The sequence below is a fragment of the Python bivittatus genome, unplaced genomic scaffold (genome assembly GCF_059951505.1).
Source record: "Python bivittatus isolate LINGU-HERP-01145 unplaced genomic scaffold, Pbiv_v1 ctg000570_np1212, whole genome shotgun sequence".
Classification (NCBI taxonomy): Eukaryota; Metazoa; Chordata; class Lepidosauria; order Squamata; family Pythonidae; genus Python; species Python bivittatus.
The window spans coordinates 8965682-8981136 of record NW_028277097.1 but is presented as its reverse complement, the minus strand read 5'-3'; the positions used below and the strand labels follow the sequence as shown (position 1 = coordinate 8981136).

The 15455-nt window shown below is 38.2% G+C and overlaps 1 protein-coding gene across 1 annotated transcript; it reads left to right on the top strand.

Annotated features, from left to right (window-relative positions):
* Positions 1-2559: 2559 nt before the first annotated feature.
* On the top strand, positions 2560-12831 carry LOC148214327 (sperm flagella and cilia-associated protein 2-like). Its single transcript, XM_088152993.1, has 5 exons — positions 2560-2776; positions 6045-6178; positions 8042-8120; positions 9461-9537; positions 12706-12831. The coding sequence occupies exons 1-5, from the start codon at positions 2560-2562 to the stop codon at positions 12829-12831; spliced, it is 633 nt and encodes a 210-aa protein (XP_088009119.1).
* The last annotated feature ends 2624 nt before the right edge of the window (positions 12832-15455 follow it).

Sequence of the window (15455 nt, the reverse complement as noted above, 5' to 3'; positions counted from 1 at the left end):
ACCTTCACAGGTCTGTAAAGCAAAGGAAAGCCAAAGTAAATTCATAAAATTGTGATGTTTCACTTAGCGATTGTTTTGCTTTACAACCAAGTTGCTGGTTCCAATTGTGGTTGCTAAATGAGGACTACCTGTAATAAGTAAAATGCCTATAGTTCTGAGTTACCTGTAGGCGCTCTTCCCTAGAGACTTCTCTTTTTTACCTCCTATGTGTGTGTCCTTTCTTGTTTTCAGATCTTCACTAAGGTGTAGCCAGCCTCCTCTCTTACAAAAGTATCTTTCTTTCCCTCCAAACGTTAAGCTAATTGCTTCTCTCGGCCTGATGCGTCCAAATGATAGCAGAAGGAATTTCAAATACTGTATATTCTTAAGGTTAATAGAAGTTAATAGACTCTTCTCCCTCCTTTTTAAAACATTTCCAGAACTTGTTTGTCAAAGCACAAAAAACAAAGAGACTTGAGGTATCTCAAAGAGAAATTTATTAAGGTAAAAGCTTTTAAAGATTACTGTCCAACATCAGATGAATGATTTGTCATGCTTTGGCAAGGATGTTTGTATATATTCCACTTTTGGCTCATTATTTACACCTGGCTACATCCAATATTAAGTGCCAGGATTTGTATTCATGCAGTGGGGTTTTATAGAGAGTAAGGAAGATTGCCCTGACAGAGATATATGGGCTCTGTTGCTTAGGCAAAAGGGGCCTGCATATCTTCATCAAGGCCATCTTCCTTACTCTCTACAGGTCTCCCCATCTTCTCTTTTTTCACTTCCCACACATCTTCAGAAATCAATCTGGGAAGTCCCTTGGTCAGAGATTAAGAAAAGCACAGGAGATTTTTGAGCAAAGAAAATCTGTTTTGCCAGGAGTTTCCATTGTGCTGGCAGAGTAGGTATCGTTCATGACCTATTATTTTTCTCAACATTCATGCTCAAAAAATCCGATAATGCAGGTTGCAAAATGTCTTAACAATCTGTTTTGTAATGTCATTTCCTAAAAGACAGTCTGGGATTGAGAAGCTATTTTCTTTTGTTAGTGAAATTGAAACATTACGGGTGTTTTAGTTTGTTTAGACATAGGAAAAGAATTCATTCTCATTGTTTAGTGCAACTGAATTAAATTATTTCTTGCTTTGAAACTTTGAATGACAATGTATGGGCTGATATCCAGTATCTGAGCAATTGAATAGAGTTCTGCTTGTAGGATACCGCCATTCATGGAAGCAGAAAAAGTGAATAAGAATCTATGATAATTGCATCTTTCTTTCAAGCTTGTTCACAAAAAATTCAGATTAACGTTATAAGCCAACTCTAGTAAATTGAGATCCAGGTTAATAGCCAAGACAAAAATAAATTATGTCCTCTTTGAAGATCAGAAGCAAAAGTAAAGTTTCTGAGAACCAACATTTAAAACAGTCCATAAGTTCTGTAATTTTTGAAAAAAAATAATTTTCAAGCTTTCTGGTCATGTTGGAAAGAATTAAAAGGGTTCTAAAAACTGTAGTTTTAGAGAACTATCAGAAAACTGATACTAACAACAAATCACATAGATCTTTTTTACTAGTAGTATTAGTAGTAAGAACAATCTTTTTCAATATGGTTTGTTTTCAAGTAGTTTATTTATGGCAGCCTTCCTCAACCTGATATTCTCCATATGTGGTGGACTTCATCTTCTTTAATTCTCAGCCAGGATGACCAACACATGAGGTTGGGAAATGTTGATTATATTGCAATAAACCTATAGTACCACTGAAGTCAAAAGTAAGTTTGCTAGTGATAACAGCAGGAAAAAGTCAGAGACGTGATTTATGTTATTAAGGTAGAATTCCTCGTGAGATTTCGGTCACATTATTTTGGTTTAAATGAGCAGTGTGAATTTGACTATAGAAGGAGACTGAATAATAAGCAAATCAAGAAAAACAGTAAGTCTACATCTTAACAGACATATATACTGTGATCAAAAAAAATTTCATTCCTGAATGCTGGGATTCTGGGGGTGACCTATGCATCACATAGGCATTTGGCAATTCCATGTTTACTTCAAAGTAATCTAGCTTGTGGGAGTACCACTACTTTACAGAAGCAGCACTGGGGAAGGTGAAATTTATTACATGAGCAATCCCTGTTATTTGTCTTGTTATTGATGAAAAAAATAAAGCCATGGTCACAAGTTTCCCATATAATGCACACATCATACAGTGACTCATGATATTCCCCAACTTTCTTCTAGTTGAAACCCAGCAAGTGTGTCTGGACATAATTCTCAGAATTACCAACCTACGTGGCCTTGGAATTCTGGGAGTAGCAGTCCCAACATATCTGTATAGTGCCAGGTTGGGGAAGGTCCATTCTTGCTAATGGCTGTAAACCATGAGTTGATTCTTGAATAAAATAGTTGTTGCAGCCCTTCCTTTTGCTCAGATAGTATCTTACACAGCTTAGTGGAATTTACTGCCAAGTAAACCCCTGTAAAATTGCACTTTAATTTAGGTTCCTTTTTCCAGCAGCCTGGACGGATGCAAAATGTTCCATTTTATTTTGTGATTTCTCTTACTACAGGCTATGATTGAGGAGTGGTACCCTCCTGAAGAGATCAGAGCAAATAAACCACCACCTGATAATGTAATATTGGGTCATGTGATTCACAGATTGATGGAACTTGTCTATCCCCCAGAACCTGAACCACCTCCACCTGTATTTTCTCCATTCCCTATGAAGGGTTGCATTTTGGGAAAGCTCTATAGTGGAAAAACCACCTGCTTAAAGTTCTTAGAAGAAGGTAGGGCAGACTTCTATTTTCCTTAGAATTTATTTTTCCCTTGATCTCTTTGTGCTCTCTTTGGGATAGAGGACATTTTTTTTTAGCTCTGGGTAATGTATTTCTTCAGGACAGTTTATGGGGGACTGCATGTCCATTGTTGAGGAGGTCAGAGCTGAGGGTGGGGGGAATCCATTCTCTCACTTGATGTCCTCTTTTACAGACATATCCCCTTTCTCTTTCTTTTCCAGTATCATCTCCCCCTCCACCCCCCAGCAGGCTTATCATGTTGCAAACAGCATTTGAAATGTATTAGGAATAAGGGGGATGTGGCATTGACTGGAATATAGCAGTCAAAGGAGACAATTAATTTAAAAGTAAAAATAAAAATTCACCAAAACAATGGGTTGTCAATTGAATTTGACAGTACTGTTGAGAGTATCTGGGCTAAAATAAATGGAGAAATGAATAAAAAACCACTTGCCCAAATAAGGAAGAGGAACAGATGACACTTTCTAAAAGGAAACTGCAGATATTTCAAAGAATCATGAAGTGGTAATGATGGGGGATTGTCCAATATCTCAAAACATGTTGAGTCAAAGTCTGCTAAGTATGATCCTTCTAGGAAACTCCTGACATAAGTATTTGGGTTTTTTTTTTCTTTTTCTAGCTTACAAATTTAGTATTTCCTGGTAGTCCAGTCTACTCCAAACAGTGACCAAGTCTAATCCTACCTAGCTTTTATGTTATTCACTGTTTTCTCCTTCAAAGAAAGGAAGCACAAAACGGTCTTCTGTCTTAACTTGGTGCTATTAATAGAGAAGAGTAGTTGAAAAAAGTACAGTTAACAGCAACATTGGGGAATGCAACCATGTAATGCTCCATGTAATGGAGTTCTTGATTTTAAGGGAAGCTAATGCTGATTGTTTTTAATTGGTTTTGTAGTATGTTTTTAATAGTAGGTTTTATTATATGCCACCCAGAGTCACTTTGCATGTGATGGGTGGCTGTATAAATGTAACAAATAAATAAATTACAGTTGAAGACTTAGACTTAAATCCTGAATTTTAATAAATGGGGAGCTATGATAAGTGGGGTCCCATGGGAGGAAAATAAAACAAAGAAAAAAGAAACAGTATCCCAGCTACTGAATGAAGATCACAAAATGCTCAGAGGTAATAACGAAAACAAGAAGATATGTATATCACCATGCAATTGTGATCAGCAGAAAGAAGGAGCAGGATTGAAACTTGAAGTTCATAGAAACATGATCAGGGAATATCTCTTGACTTTGGATGAATTTAAATCTCCACATCCTAGGGAACTGGTGGTGAACCTTTATATCGTTCCTTTGGGAAATTTTTGGGAAACTGACAAAGTGCCATTTGACAGGAGGAAGGCAAATGTTGTCCTGTCTTCAGAAAGAGAAAAGCTAGATACAGAGAACTAAAGACCAACCAGTCTGCCTAGGGAGACTCTAGAACAGATCATATTGGTTTTTCTGCACCAAGAAAAACAATGTGATATGTATCTGTTTCTGTGATTTATGTCCCACTCAGTTTTGAAAAGGCTCTGAGCAGCACAACAAAAGCAAAATAGGAAAAAGAAAAAATCAAACCCAAACCTCCAGTAACAATCAACTTCCTAGCTGTTAACTCACCAAGGAAATAGTCCTAGGAACAACAATTATATACTGCCAGGGAGGGGGGATATGCCCTACCATCAATCCCCAAAGACTTTCTGGAACGTGAGAATCGTGAGACCTAAGTGGAGATGGCTCAAAAAATTATATACAAAGAGTGCCCATCAACAGTTCCTCATGAAGCTGGAGGAAGTACCAAATAGGCCACAAGGTTCAATCCTGGGCAATATATTCAACAACTTTGTTTAATAATTTAGATGAAGATGTGGAAGGAATCTTTATCAGAGAACTTATTCTCTAAAAGACAGAAATAAAATTCAGAACAATATTATTAGGTTAGAGAAATGGCTGCAAATAACAATGCAATTTAATAGAAACAAATGCAGTATTGTATTAAATCACATCTTACAGGTGTGCATATGAGAGTGTGTGTATGTATATGTATACTGTATACATGTACATATGCATATGTTAATATTTGTTAAAAAGGTCTAGATATAGAAGTTGATAATGGAATCGGCAGTGTAATGTTGCTGCAAAAAAAAAAAAGCAAATGTCATTTTAGGCTGCACCAGAAGTATAAATGTTGCAGGTAAGGGTCAAAATCAGCAAGATGTTGTATGCGTAGCAACATTTCATGCATATTCAGAAGGGACAGAACTTTCATTGTGATACACCATCTGTCTTTTGTGGGATTTGACACCCATCCTGGATGCCATTGAATAGACAGGAAGTAATTGTTCTACTTTATTCAAGCTTGTTAGAGTAGGGTTAGGACCTATTCTCTATAGTTCCAGCATAGAGGATACAGAGCACTAGACTTAAGCTAAAGAAGACAGGTTCTGATTTAATGTTAGAAAAAAGTAAGAGCAGCTTAACAATGGAATCAGCAATGCAGATAACCAGAAGTCAATTATGTGCTGAGAATATTTACATGGGGATTACAGGGGGGTTGGACTTGATGACCTAAATGGCCCTTCCCCCTCAATCCTGCTGTTATTCTAAATTATGCTGGTGACTATTTGTGACTTCGCAGATACTGTCCTATTTAGAAAACAGTACTGTCAATCAAACATAAAAGCTAATGGAACAAACAGTATAGATATGTTACTTATTTCCACATACTCCATAGAAGTTGCATATGCTTGGGAGTAATTTAAAATATCATCAAACAACCGGAGGGATCACTGAAGTCACTATTAAAGGAGATGTTACCTCATCCAGCAGCTAACTTTGGAACGCCTAAGGACCTGTCTTCAAATCCCTAAATCTTATGAGGAAAGGATCCATCTTATGGTCCTTATGTCATGTGACATAAGCGTTATGATGCTAACTGGCTGCAGCTTTCCCAAATCCACAAAAGAGGCTTTTTCATATCTATTTCATGTCTCTCTGTTCTCTGTCTTTTCTGGCAATGCTAGCAAGTATGGCTCCTTGAGCATGAGAGATGTACTCCATCAATCCTCATGGCTTCCTGATAGGCTTGGATTTACAGTGAGCATTATTGGAAATTCTCCAAGATCATCTTTCTGTCGTTTTTTCATAAAGCTATATAGTAAAACGTTCATCTGACTGCATTCCCCTCTGGTCTCTTCTTATGATGACATAAAATATAAGCCCATTACAATCTGGTTGTCTCTGTGTCAGTTTTTGATATCCAGGTCTTATCTCTTGATGCACTGATTGCAGAGGCTATTAAATCCTTCCATGAAAATGAAGTGGCGATTGAAAGTAACATACCTGCAATCAAAACGGAACAGCCTTCCTTGAATCAAATCAGTGTAAGTAAAAGCACTGGTATGGGGTGGTGGACTGAAATTCTGTGCTTCCAAGGATGGTGCGCTGTGTTTGACCAGACCAAATAGACTTTAACAACTGATAATAAGGTTGGCCTAAAATGGAAAATTCAAATTGTGTCCTTCCTCTCCCAAATACTTGCATAAACTGTTGATCATGGGGCAAAAGCCTCTGTTTATTTGTACAAGTGCTGCCATAATTTTCAGTAAAGTTTGTGCAGGAGAACTTCATAGATTAAATCTCTGTTTTCTATTGTGCCTAGTAGGTATAACTTTGTCTGAACTCCACTGCCTGACGCAGCTATTTTGTTTTAGTTGGTATGCATATATTGAAAATAGTATTTTTCTAATGGGTCAATGACAAGATGAGTGGCTGTGGTTATTTGAACTACCCAGGTCCAGAGATTAGACCTCTTTAGTCCTGAATTGGGTTGCGTTTCCCACTTCAGGACTAAGGTGCAATTAGAGGTCTTCTTGGACTCACAGCTCTTGCTCAAGGAGCAGGTTGCAACCGTGGCCAGGCAGGAGTTCACACAAATTCATCTAGTGAGTCAATTGTACCCATACCTGGACTAATAGGCCCTTAGGACAATCACTCATGCTTTGGTGTTCTCATGCCTGGACTATTGCAGTGTCCTGTACATGGGGCTGCCCCTGTATTATTCAAGGTGGTAGTTATCTATAAAGTCCTTATGACGTTGGTTGATTTTGTGCCAGCAAATCATTGTCGACTCTTGGAGCCTGATTAACTGACAGACTTATCTGCCTTCTGTAGTTTGTACCTATCCTGTATGATCAGACAGAATCAGCATGCTCTGGATCTTGACAGTTAAACAGTGTTACCTGGTGGGACCCAGGACCTGTGTTTTCTCTGTCATAGCTCCTGACCAATGAAACAACATCCCCTCAGATACTCATATGGGCTCTACCATGCCCTTATTTAAATGAGCCCTTAAAACCTGGCTCTTCCCTCAGGCCTTGGGCTAGAGTGGGTGGGGGACCCCTTGTGTGCTGACCGGTCAGTTATGCCTTGTGTTATTTTTCTCTGGACATTTGCTCTCTTGTATTGTTTTGTACTGTCTTGGTTTTAAATCATTTGAATACCGTATGTCATCCAGAGTCATGATGGAGTTAGGTGGCCTTATAATTTAATAAAGAAACAGGTGGCTCACGAGAGTATATGCATGTGTCATCCATCTCCTCTTCATTTGTGACTACCTTCTACATCCCCCTCTAAACTTGTGAGTCCTTGTCCCTTTTTGAATCAAGACAGCCAAAGCTGGCTGATCAATTAATTGCAAAGGATTGGTTTTCATTGGGAGGAAAAGCAATGGCATGGCTTCTCTCTGAAATTGGAAAACAATGTACATTTCATTATCCAGCAGGATGAACAGGGATGGCTTCATGCAATGTGCTAAGCCATTATCTGTTTTAAGCAGTAGACCATGGCTTACCAATCACAGCTGCTAGAGTCATGGCAACCCATGTCAACCACATTATGTGTGAATCCAGCCATTAGGATTTATAAATAACAACTGATTATCAAACTGATAGAAAGGAAGGGGATAAACCCAATACAATAATAAATAGATTGTACTTACCCAACAAACCAGGGTTAAGCAGCTGTTGTTCAGTACAAAGTAGGAACCCAGCCATTGTGTCAATATTACACCATATCAACAAGTATTAGTAATGGTCTTTCACTGGACTCTTATTGAGTTCTTAAAGCATTGTATACTGTACTCTGTTCAGTGCTGCTTTTTACAAAACTCTCTTCCAAAATCTACGAGTGTTTTGCAAACAGGAAAAGAAATGGCTAATGATTTCCTTGCTTGTTTATTTGAAAAGGTTCTAAGAGAGGCTTCTAGGGCTTCATTGACAGTACTGAAAGCTTATGACTCATCAGGACTTATAGAGGAGCCCAAAGGTAAATACATAAATAAAAATGTAATGTTGGATTTTAATGTTCATCCACACCAGGCTTAAAGTCAGATGGCAAAAACACAATGCTCAGGGCTGCAAAAAGCCCAGGGCACCACTGGATGGCAGCAAAGAACTTCAGAACTTTCTAATTTGTTGCCACCATCTAGTGGTTGTCCAGCCCAGATATAGTAGCCCAAGTTTGCAGCAGTAGTTCCTTTTCTCAGTCAATGAATCTGTCTGGTCCTTCTCCTTACAATAGGGTTTTTGAACAATGTATGTGTATTTGTAATTCTTTGCAGTGTTTTTGCTACTGTAAAGCTGTCCCACATATCACTACTGTAAAACACTGACGTTAATACAAGGTCTTACCTCAAACAACTCCAACAAGTTTGGCAAAATGCTGGGCTGAGGGATTTTTACGATCAAAGTCCTTCAAGGAACTACAGATTCTAAGTTTTTCAGGAGAAGACTTCTGGACTGGTTGGCACATGCTCTGTGTGGAGATAGTAGCATTAAGCATGGCCAGTGCCTAATGGAATAAAGTTTGGATGTTCTCTTTTTCCCTGTTTTGGAAAGAAAAGTTTTAAGTTTAAAATTATTTACACATTTTTCCATTTTGGCTTAGCTATATTTTCTTTCAGCTCATATGCATCTTTTTCTGTTTCTATATCACAGTGTGTATAATGTTTTTAAAAGGCATAGTTGGTATGGTTCTGGTTTATTCATTTAGCTCACATGCAGTGATAAGATGCTAAATATTGTATGGAAATCCATACATTTTATCAATGCATTTGGTCACAATAGTAATGTGATGGAATGAAAAGAGTTGTGGCTAATCTGAAAGCTGTAACACACTGATTCTGACAACTGATTTATCATCAAGTATGGCATTTTTAAAGATACATAATAAAACCTAATACCAAGGTATACAAAAATGTTTGTGTGTGTGTTTGTATGTGTGTGTGTGTGTGAAATCAATTATGAAATTCAGGAATCAAACTGAAAAAAATTGGTTATACTACAATTCTGGGGAGCTGGATACATAGACAATGAAAGGAATAGTGAACAGATAAAACTGGAAAATTCATCAATAATATAATCAGATAGACAAATCCATTTATTTCAGTTCACACACATATACACACACACATACAAACACACACACAAACATTTTTGTATACCTTGGTATTAGGTTTTATTATGTATCTTTAAAAATGCCATACTTGATGATAAATCAGTTGTCAGAATTTGTTTGTCATAGAGAGCAGTAGACCATGCACGAGGAACTAATATTAATATCAAAATTCTAATTGTTTTGCCTTTTGGTATTTTGCTTGTTCCTAGAAGGTGTTGAGAAACTACCCTCTGCTGTGATGAGTGACCAAATGGAGATGAGTGACAATGAGGATGAATTATCCAAAGTACGGACTGGATTTTAAGTTCTAAGTATTTAGATACTAAGGTTGTTTCTGACAAAAGTCTGAAAATTGAAGGTACAAGACATGCATCAATCAATATAAATTATTTATTTTTTTCTTGCTCCAGAATGTAGGATAGGACTGAAACAATAGTTTCCAATTTAGAAAGTTATATCAACTAAATATTGGACAGAACATTCTGATGATATAAGCCACAGACAATGTTATATGTGTGTGTGTGTATTATATACACGTGTACAGGATTTATTGAATTTGTTGACCAAGCAGAGGAGAACATACTTTATAGCTATGCAACTATTCCACCCTTTCTAAATTATCACTGAGGATTTTCAGTTCAGCCCCAGAAGCATCAGATAAATCCAGCATTATTGGGTTCCTGAGGTCCTTCTATATCTTGAAAAAATATAATTCATCTCTTTAGGTCAGTCTTCCCCAACCTGATTTTCTCCAGGTGTGTTTGGGACTGAAACTGCCAGAATACTCAGCTTAGTATGGGAGGCCACCAGGCTGGGAAAAGTTGTTTAGTTCGTTTAGTTGTTCAGTCTCATTATGTTTTTTTTAACAATATTTCATTGCTTAGATCAGCATCCAAAAAAATTTGGAACTTCTTATATGCTGTCCCCAAACAGCAGCATCTAATATCATGTAACAAGCTTTTGAGAGTTTCAAAAGCAGTGTGAAAGGCTCAAAGGTAGAGGAAGAATGTTAATTGATCAGTGCAAGTTCTTTCTTTGAACCTAAGTAACTCTTTTGAATATAGTTTATGTTCAACTTGATCCATTTCAGATACATTCTAGAAGAGTGTCCAAATTGAGCTATAAATAGTCCTTAAGGAGAGCCAGGAGTCAAGCCAAGAGGGCAAAGTTGGAGAACAAATGTGAGCCAATAAAGGCTACAGTGGCCCAGGCAAAGTCAGTGCCAAACTGGATGCCTTTGTAGTCCCTTCGGTTGAAGAGGGTTTGGTTCTTTCTCCACTCCTGTTTAACATCTACATGAAGCCACTGGGGGAGATCATTCGTCTCCATGGGGTGAGGTATCATCAGTATGCTGATGATATTCAATTATATATCTCCGCCCCTGGCAAACTAAGCAATGCTGTTGATGTCCTGCCTTGATGCCTGGAGGCTGTAGGTGTCTGGATGGGGAACAACATTTTTGGCAGGACTGAGTAGCTTTGGGTTTTAGGGCCTTCTGGATCTGGGACTTTACTGTCTTTGGTACTGGATGGGGTTGTACTGCCCCAAACAGACCTGGTGCGCAGTCTAGGGGTCCTTCTAGGCTCATGACTCCTGCTCAAAGGATAGCAGTCATGGCTAGGAGGCCCTTCACACAGCTTTGTGTTGTATGCCAGTTGTGCCCATTCCTGAATCATGAGGCTCTACTCAGTTACTCATGCCCTGGTCACCTCTCAAATGGACTGTTGTAACACGCTGTACATGCTGCCATTGAACAGCATCTGGAAGCTTCAACTGGTACAAAATGTGGTGGCGCAGGCAATTATGTGTGTCCCTAGAAGGGCACATGTTACACCTCTGCTCCACAAGCTGCATTGCTTGCCAGTTTGCTTTTGGGTTCAATTCAAGGTGCTGGTTTTGACCTGTAAAGCCCTGCCTGGCATATTATTATATTTTGGTGCTTTTGAGTCAGTTTTTGACTCCTGGCAATTGCCTGGACTAGTCCCTGCAGTTTTCTTGGCAAGGTGTTTTTTGTTTTTTTGGAAGTGGTTTACCATTGCTTCCTTTCTAGGGCCAAGAGAGGCTGACTGGCCCAAAGTCATCCAGCTGGCTTTGTGCCTAAGGTGGGACTAGCCTTAACCTTTACTCCAAAGTGGCTCTATATGGCATGGAACCAGGTTATCTGAGGGACCGCCTTCCCCCGGTTACATCTATTCATCCCATCGGGTCCAGCAGGAGGGGCATGTTACAGGTCCCATTTGCTAAAGGGTTCCATCTGACAGGATCCAGGAGGTGGGCCTTTTCTGCTGTGGTGCCTGCCCTTTGGAACGTCATTCCCCCAAGGTGAGATTAACCCCGACCCTACTGGCATTTAGGACATCCCTGAAAATATGTTTTTTTTCATTAGGCTTCAGGATCCCAGAGAAATAGGGAGCCTGTAAGTTGGTTACACTGTGTGGAGGATGCTGGTCCGTTCTCCCACAGTTGTATTTTACTTGTGTTTGTGTTTAACTGTTTTAATTGTTTTCATGGTTGTTTATTGTATGCCACCCAGAGTCACGTTTGTGAGATGAACAGCTATATAAATCTGATTGATAAATTAATAAATAAGAGACTCAGTAGCAAGCTAAGCTAAAGTGGAGTCACTTCAGTATATAGAGTCATAGAACTGGCATTGAGACCGAGGCAAAAGGTTAAGTCCCACTTATTAAACATCCTAGGACTTGATTCAGTCCTAGTTTCCTATTTTGGCTATTAAAGAAAAATCAGTTACTGAAAAAAAAATCAAGGTATCATTTAATAATTGACCATTTAGTAATGATGAATTATCTAAGGAGCCACTTATTTCCACACAGGCCCACTGAGTCTATTTTAAATAAAAGATGCTGTACTGGTTACAGCACAATTTGCTGACATTCAGTGATAGGAAAGAGAACATTCTCTACAGTGAATAAAGTTCAGACAGAGATAAAGTGGGGCCCTGCAGTGGATTGATTTCACCAAAAATTGGAAACTTATTTATGCTCCCAGGTCTTTCCTTGATTCGACAAGCTCCTCTACTAATTGCTTGATTCTTTTTAAGCTGTTGGTTTTATTGTTTTTACTATGTAAAATCTTTTACATTAGTGTATTTCTATAATTATCCTTTAGGTAGTTTTAAAAATGATAACTGTATACACATGTAATAAATTTTAAAAAGCTGTAGCAACATTAAACTGTTCAAGATAAGCCAACTATTTTGTTTCCATATTAAAATTAGAATTCCAGGTATTGATGTCTTTCTGAATGATTTGTTTTTATGTTCTAATTAGAATTCTGCATCACACGGTGCACGCTTTATTTCTTTAAATCCTTTTTATTGCTATTTTGAGCAGAAGGCTGGGATTTAAGTTTAATAAAGAAATACACACGTTAGTAAAGTTTGTGTTTTTACTAAATGTGCATCTCTTTTAAATTTCTCTTATGAATTCCACAGCTTTCTACTCGTGCTCAGCTTGGTGCAGGAGCAGAGACATTGTTAAAGAAAGGAAAAAACATTCCAGATGAATTACTAGTTGGCATCATGGTGGAAGCTATTAGGTATGACACCGAGTCTGCTTAAAAATGTACAGTTGTGATTTAATGTAATGGTAGGGTCAGATTTTGTCACTGTAATGATGGTTAAATTAGTCTAAAAATAGTCTCTCGTTAAACGGAATGAGAGCCTGATTATACAGACAGGAAATATTAATCATAACATTAAGTTCATATTCACTGAATAGCTTTCATCTTTCTTGTGGCTCTGAAATGGCTTACAAGGAAAATGCAACCATCTCAGTTTCTGCAAGATTAAACAGACAAAACAGTACTTGGTGTAAATAACAAATGGTGTAATGTTATTTTCCCTAAATTTTCATTTTGGGCTTGTTTTATTTACTCTGATCATATCTTTATGTGGGGTCTAACATAAAGATATTGTAGACCCCACAGTCATTAATTTTATTTTATTTTTGGTGCCTTTGAATCAGTCTTAATTCTTGGTTACTGCCTGACAAGTCCCTTCAATTTTCTTGGCAACATTTTCAGAAGTAGCTTGCCCGTGCCTCCCTCCTAGAACTGAGAGAGAGAGACTAGTCCAAAGTCACCCAGCTGGCTTCATGCCTATGGCAGGACTAGAATTCACAATCTCCCAGTTTCTAGCCCAGTGCCTTATGACCACTACACCAAACTGGCTTTCCTTTAATTTTTAGACAAGTTAAATTATTTTTGTAACTTCTCAGATGACGAAGGCTGAAAGGTCTATTTTATGAAGTGTTTCTAATCTAGATTTGCTTGGATTTTGACTTCCAAAGTCAAATGCAACTTTTCAGTCAAATATGATTTCTCCAAATACTTGGCCCTATTCCTGTTTGTTAATTGAAACAGAGATATGTCAGTTTCTACAGGTGTCAAGAATTTTAAGACATCATTATGAATAATGTTCAGAATTTTTTTTTCTTCTTATTACTCGTTACTTATGAAACTGCAGTGTTGTGTTCACCCAATCAGTTCCTGTAAGAATTTCATTGCAAAACGACTCAATGTATGTGTCCACCAGAGGGCAAGTCAAGATAAGATAAATAGTACTTGAATGTCTACATATTTGTCCCAGTCATACCCATCTGTCTTCTTGCTTGTTCATTCCACCAAGCCTAGTTGTAGTTGTGGCATGCAGGTATTTCATCCAGTTGGACATGCACTTCCCACCCTTTCTCTCTTTCTAAATATAAACTCAATTATTCTGTAATACTCTGTATTCTGTAGCAGTTCAGCATCCTTTGCTGAATCTTCCCATCATGCTAATATTAATATTTTTAGTTTGGGAAACAGTTATCTGCTGGCAGCTGATAAAAACAGCAAGCATCTCTTTCTGTTCTTGAGGATCAGATGTCTAGCTTTGGGAGAGAGAGGAAATATGTGTTTGCTAGTGGACTACATACTGCTCAATATATATAAAGATACGGCTATTCTAGTTTGAACACTAATGTGTAAAGAGAGGCAAAGCACAGAATGCATTTCAAGTCGTGAATGTTTAGTCTTTGGAATTCCAGAATTCTGATGTAATTTTTTAAAAATTACAAGGCATATGGGTGTTTAAAATACCTATACATGTACCCATGGAACTTGTTGTATTTAAGAGGAGAGCATGGGGGAGGTATGCAAAAGAGGGGAGAGGTGGTTAATACATAGTTTGACGTTATGGAAAAGAAGTAGGATGGAATATCTTTTCAAGAATTATGGTTCTGTGCTATGTATTTTTGGCTAAGAAGATCATCCTTGCCAAATGTCAGTAGTCACTGGCAGTCACTCTTTTTAACACTGGATAGGGCTAAAGCTGGGGGAGGAGTTTTGACACATGGCTAGGCCAGTGTCAGCATCTGCTCTAGTTTCTGCAAGTATTTTGCATGGGTGTGCTTGAGCATATTCAAACTATCCTGATGATCACCTGATAGTCAAGTTCCTTTTGGATAAAGCACTATTCCAGAGGAGTCCCAATCTCATGTTGATAAGTAGCTCAAACAACAGCTGACAGGTAAAACAAGAGTTGCTCTGTGAAATAACAGAGAAAGAGCCATCTCTCCTTCTCTCTTCCACTTCACCATGCAGCACTCCTCACTCCAACAACCATCAATTAGCTGTTGTTCACCCTGATCCAGATTGACCCAGAACAGGTAGAGAGCCGATTTTGAAAGAACTAGACTCTACCATTTCCCAAAGCACTTCCCAAAGTACCTTGAAGGCAGTGCTCAGGTACTGGAGAGGACATGCCCACCAGCCTAAAGATGCCAGGTTATTCCTGCCTCCTAGTGATCACCTCACTGTACCACTGACTAAAGTGAAGAGCATCAGGTTGCAACATGGCAAAGCTTGTCAGGAAAAGGAGGAAAATACTAATTTAATGCCAATACTGGTAAAGACAATGCTACCTCAGGTGTCATGAGGTATCATGAAGACACAGAGGAAAAAAGTTTGTTGGAGCATGTTTGTGCCACAGGTTGATGAAAATGTAGAAAAGCTCTTAGTTTTAACTCATTTGAAGAGCACCAACCTAGGGAAGGTTGACCTAAATGAGCTATTCAGAACTGCATGCTTTTGATGTAATAGAATCCCAAAATAGAAATTTTGGAATAAGTGTTGTAAATGTGGCATTGGAAGAAGGGGCAAATTTCAAAAGACTTTGTTTTACTTATATTAGAGTCTAATAAT

What these genes read in the sequence shown, in the direction of transcription:
- LOC148214327 (XM_088152993.1), top strand. Translation starts at nt 2,560, where the DNA reads ATGATTGAGGAGTGGTACCCTCCTGAAGAGATCAGAGCAAATAAACCA. An exon ending in ACTTATAGAGGAGCCCAAAG is followed by an intron (nt 8,121 to 9,460) that starts GTAAATACATAA and finishes GCTTGTTCCTAG; the next exon opens with AAGGTGTTGAGAAACTACCC. An exon ending in ATGAGGATGAATTATCCAAA is followed by an intron (nt 9,538 to 12,705) that starts GTACGGACTGGA and finishes TGAATTCCACAG; the next exon opens with CTTTCTACTCGTGCTCAGCT.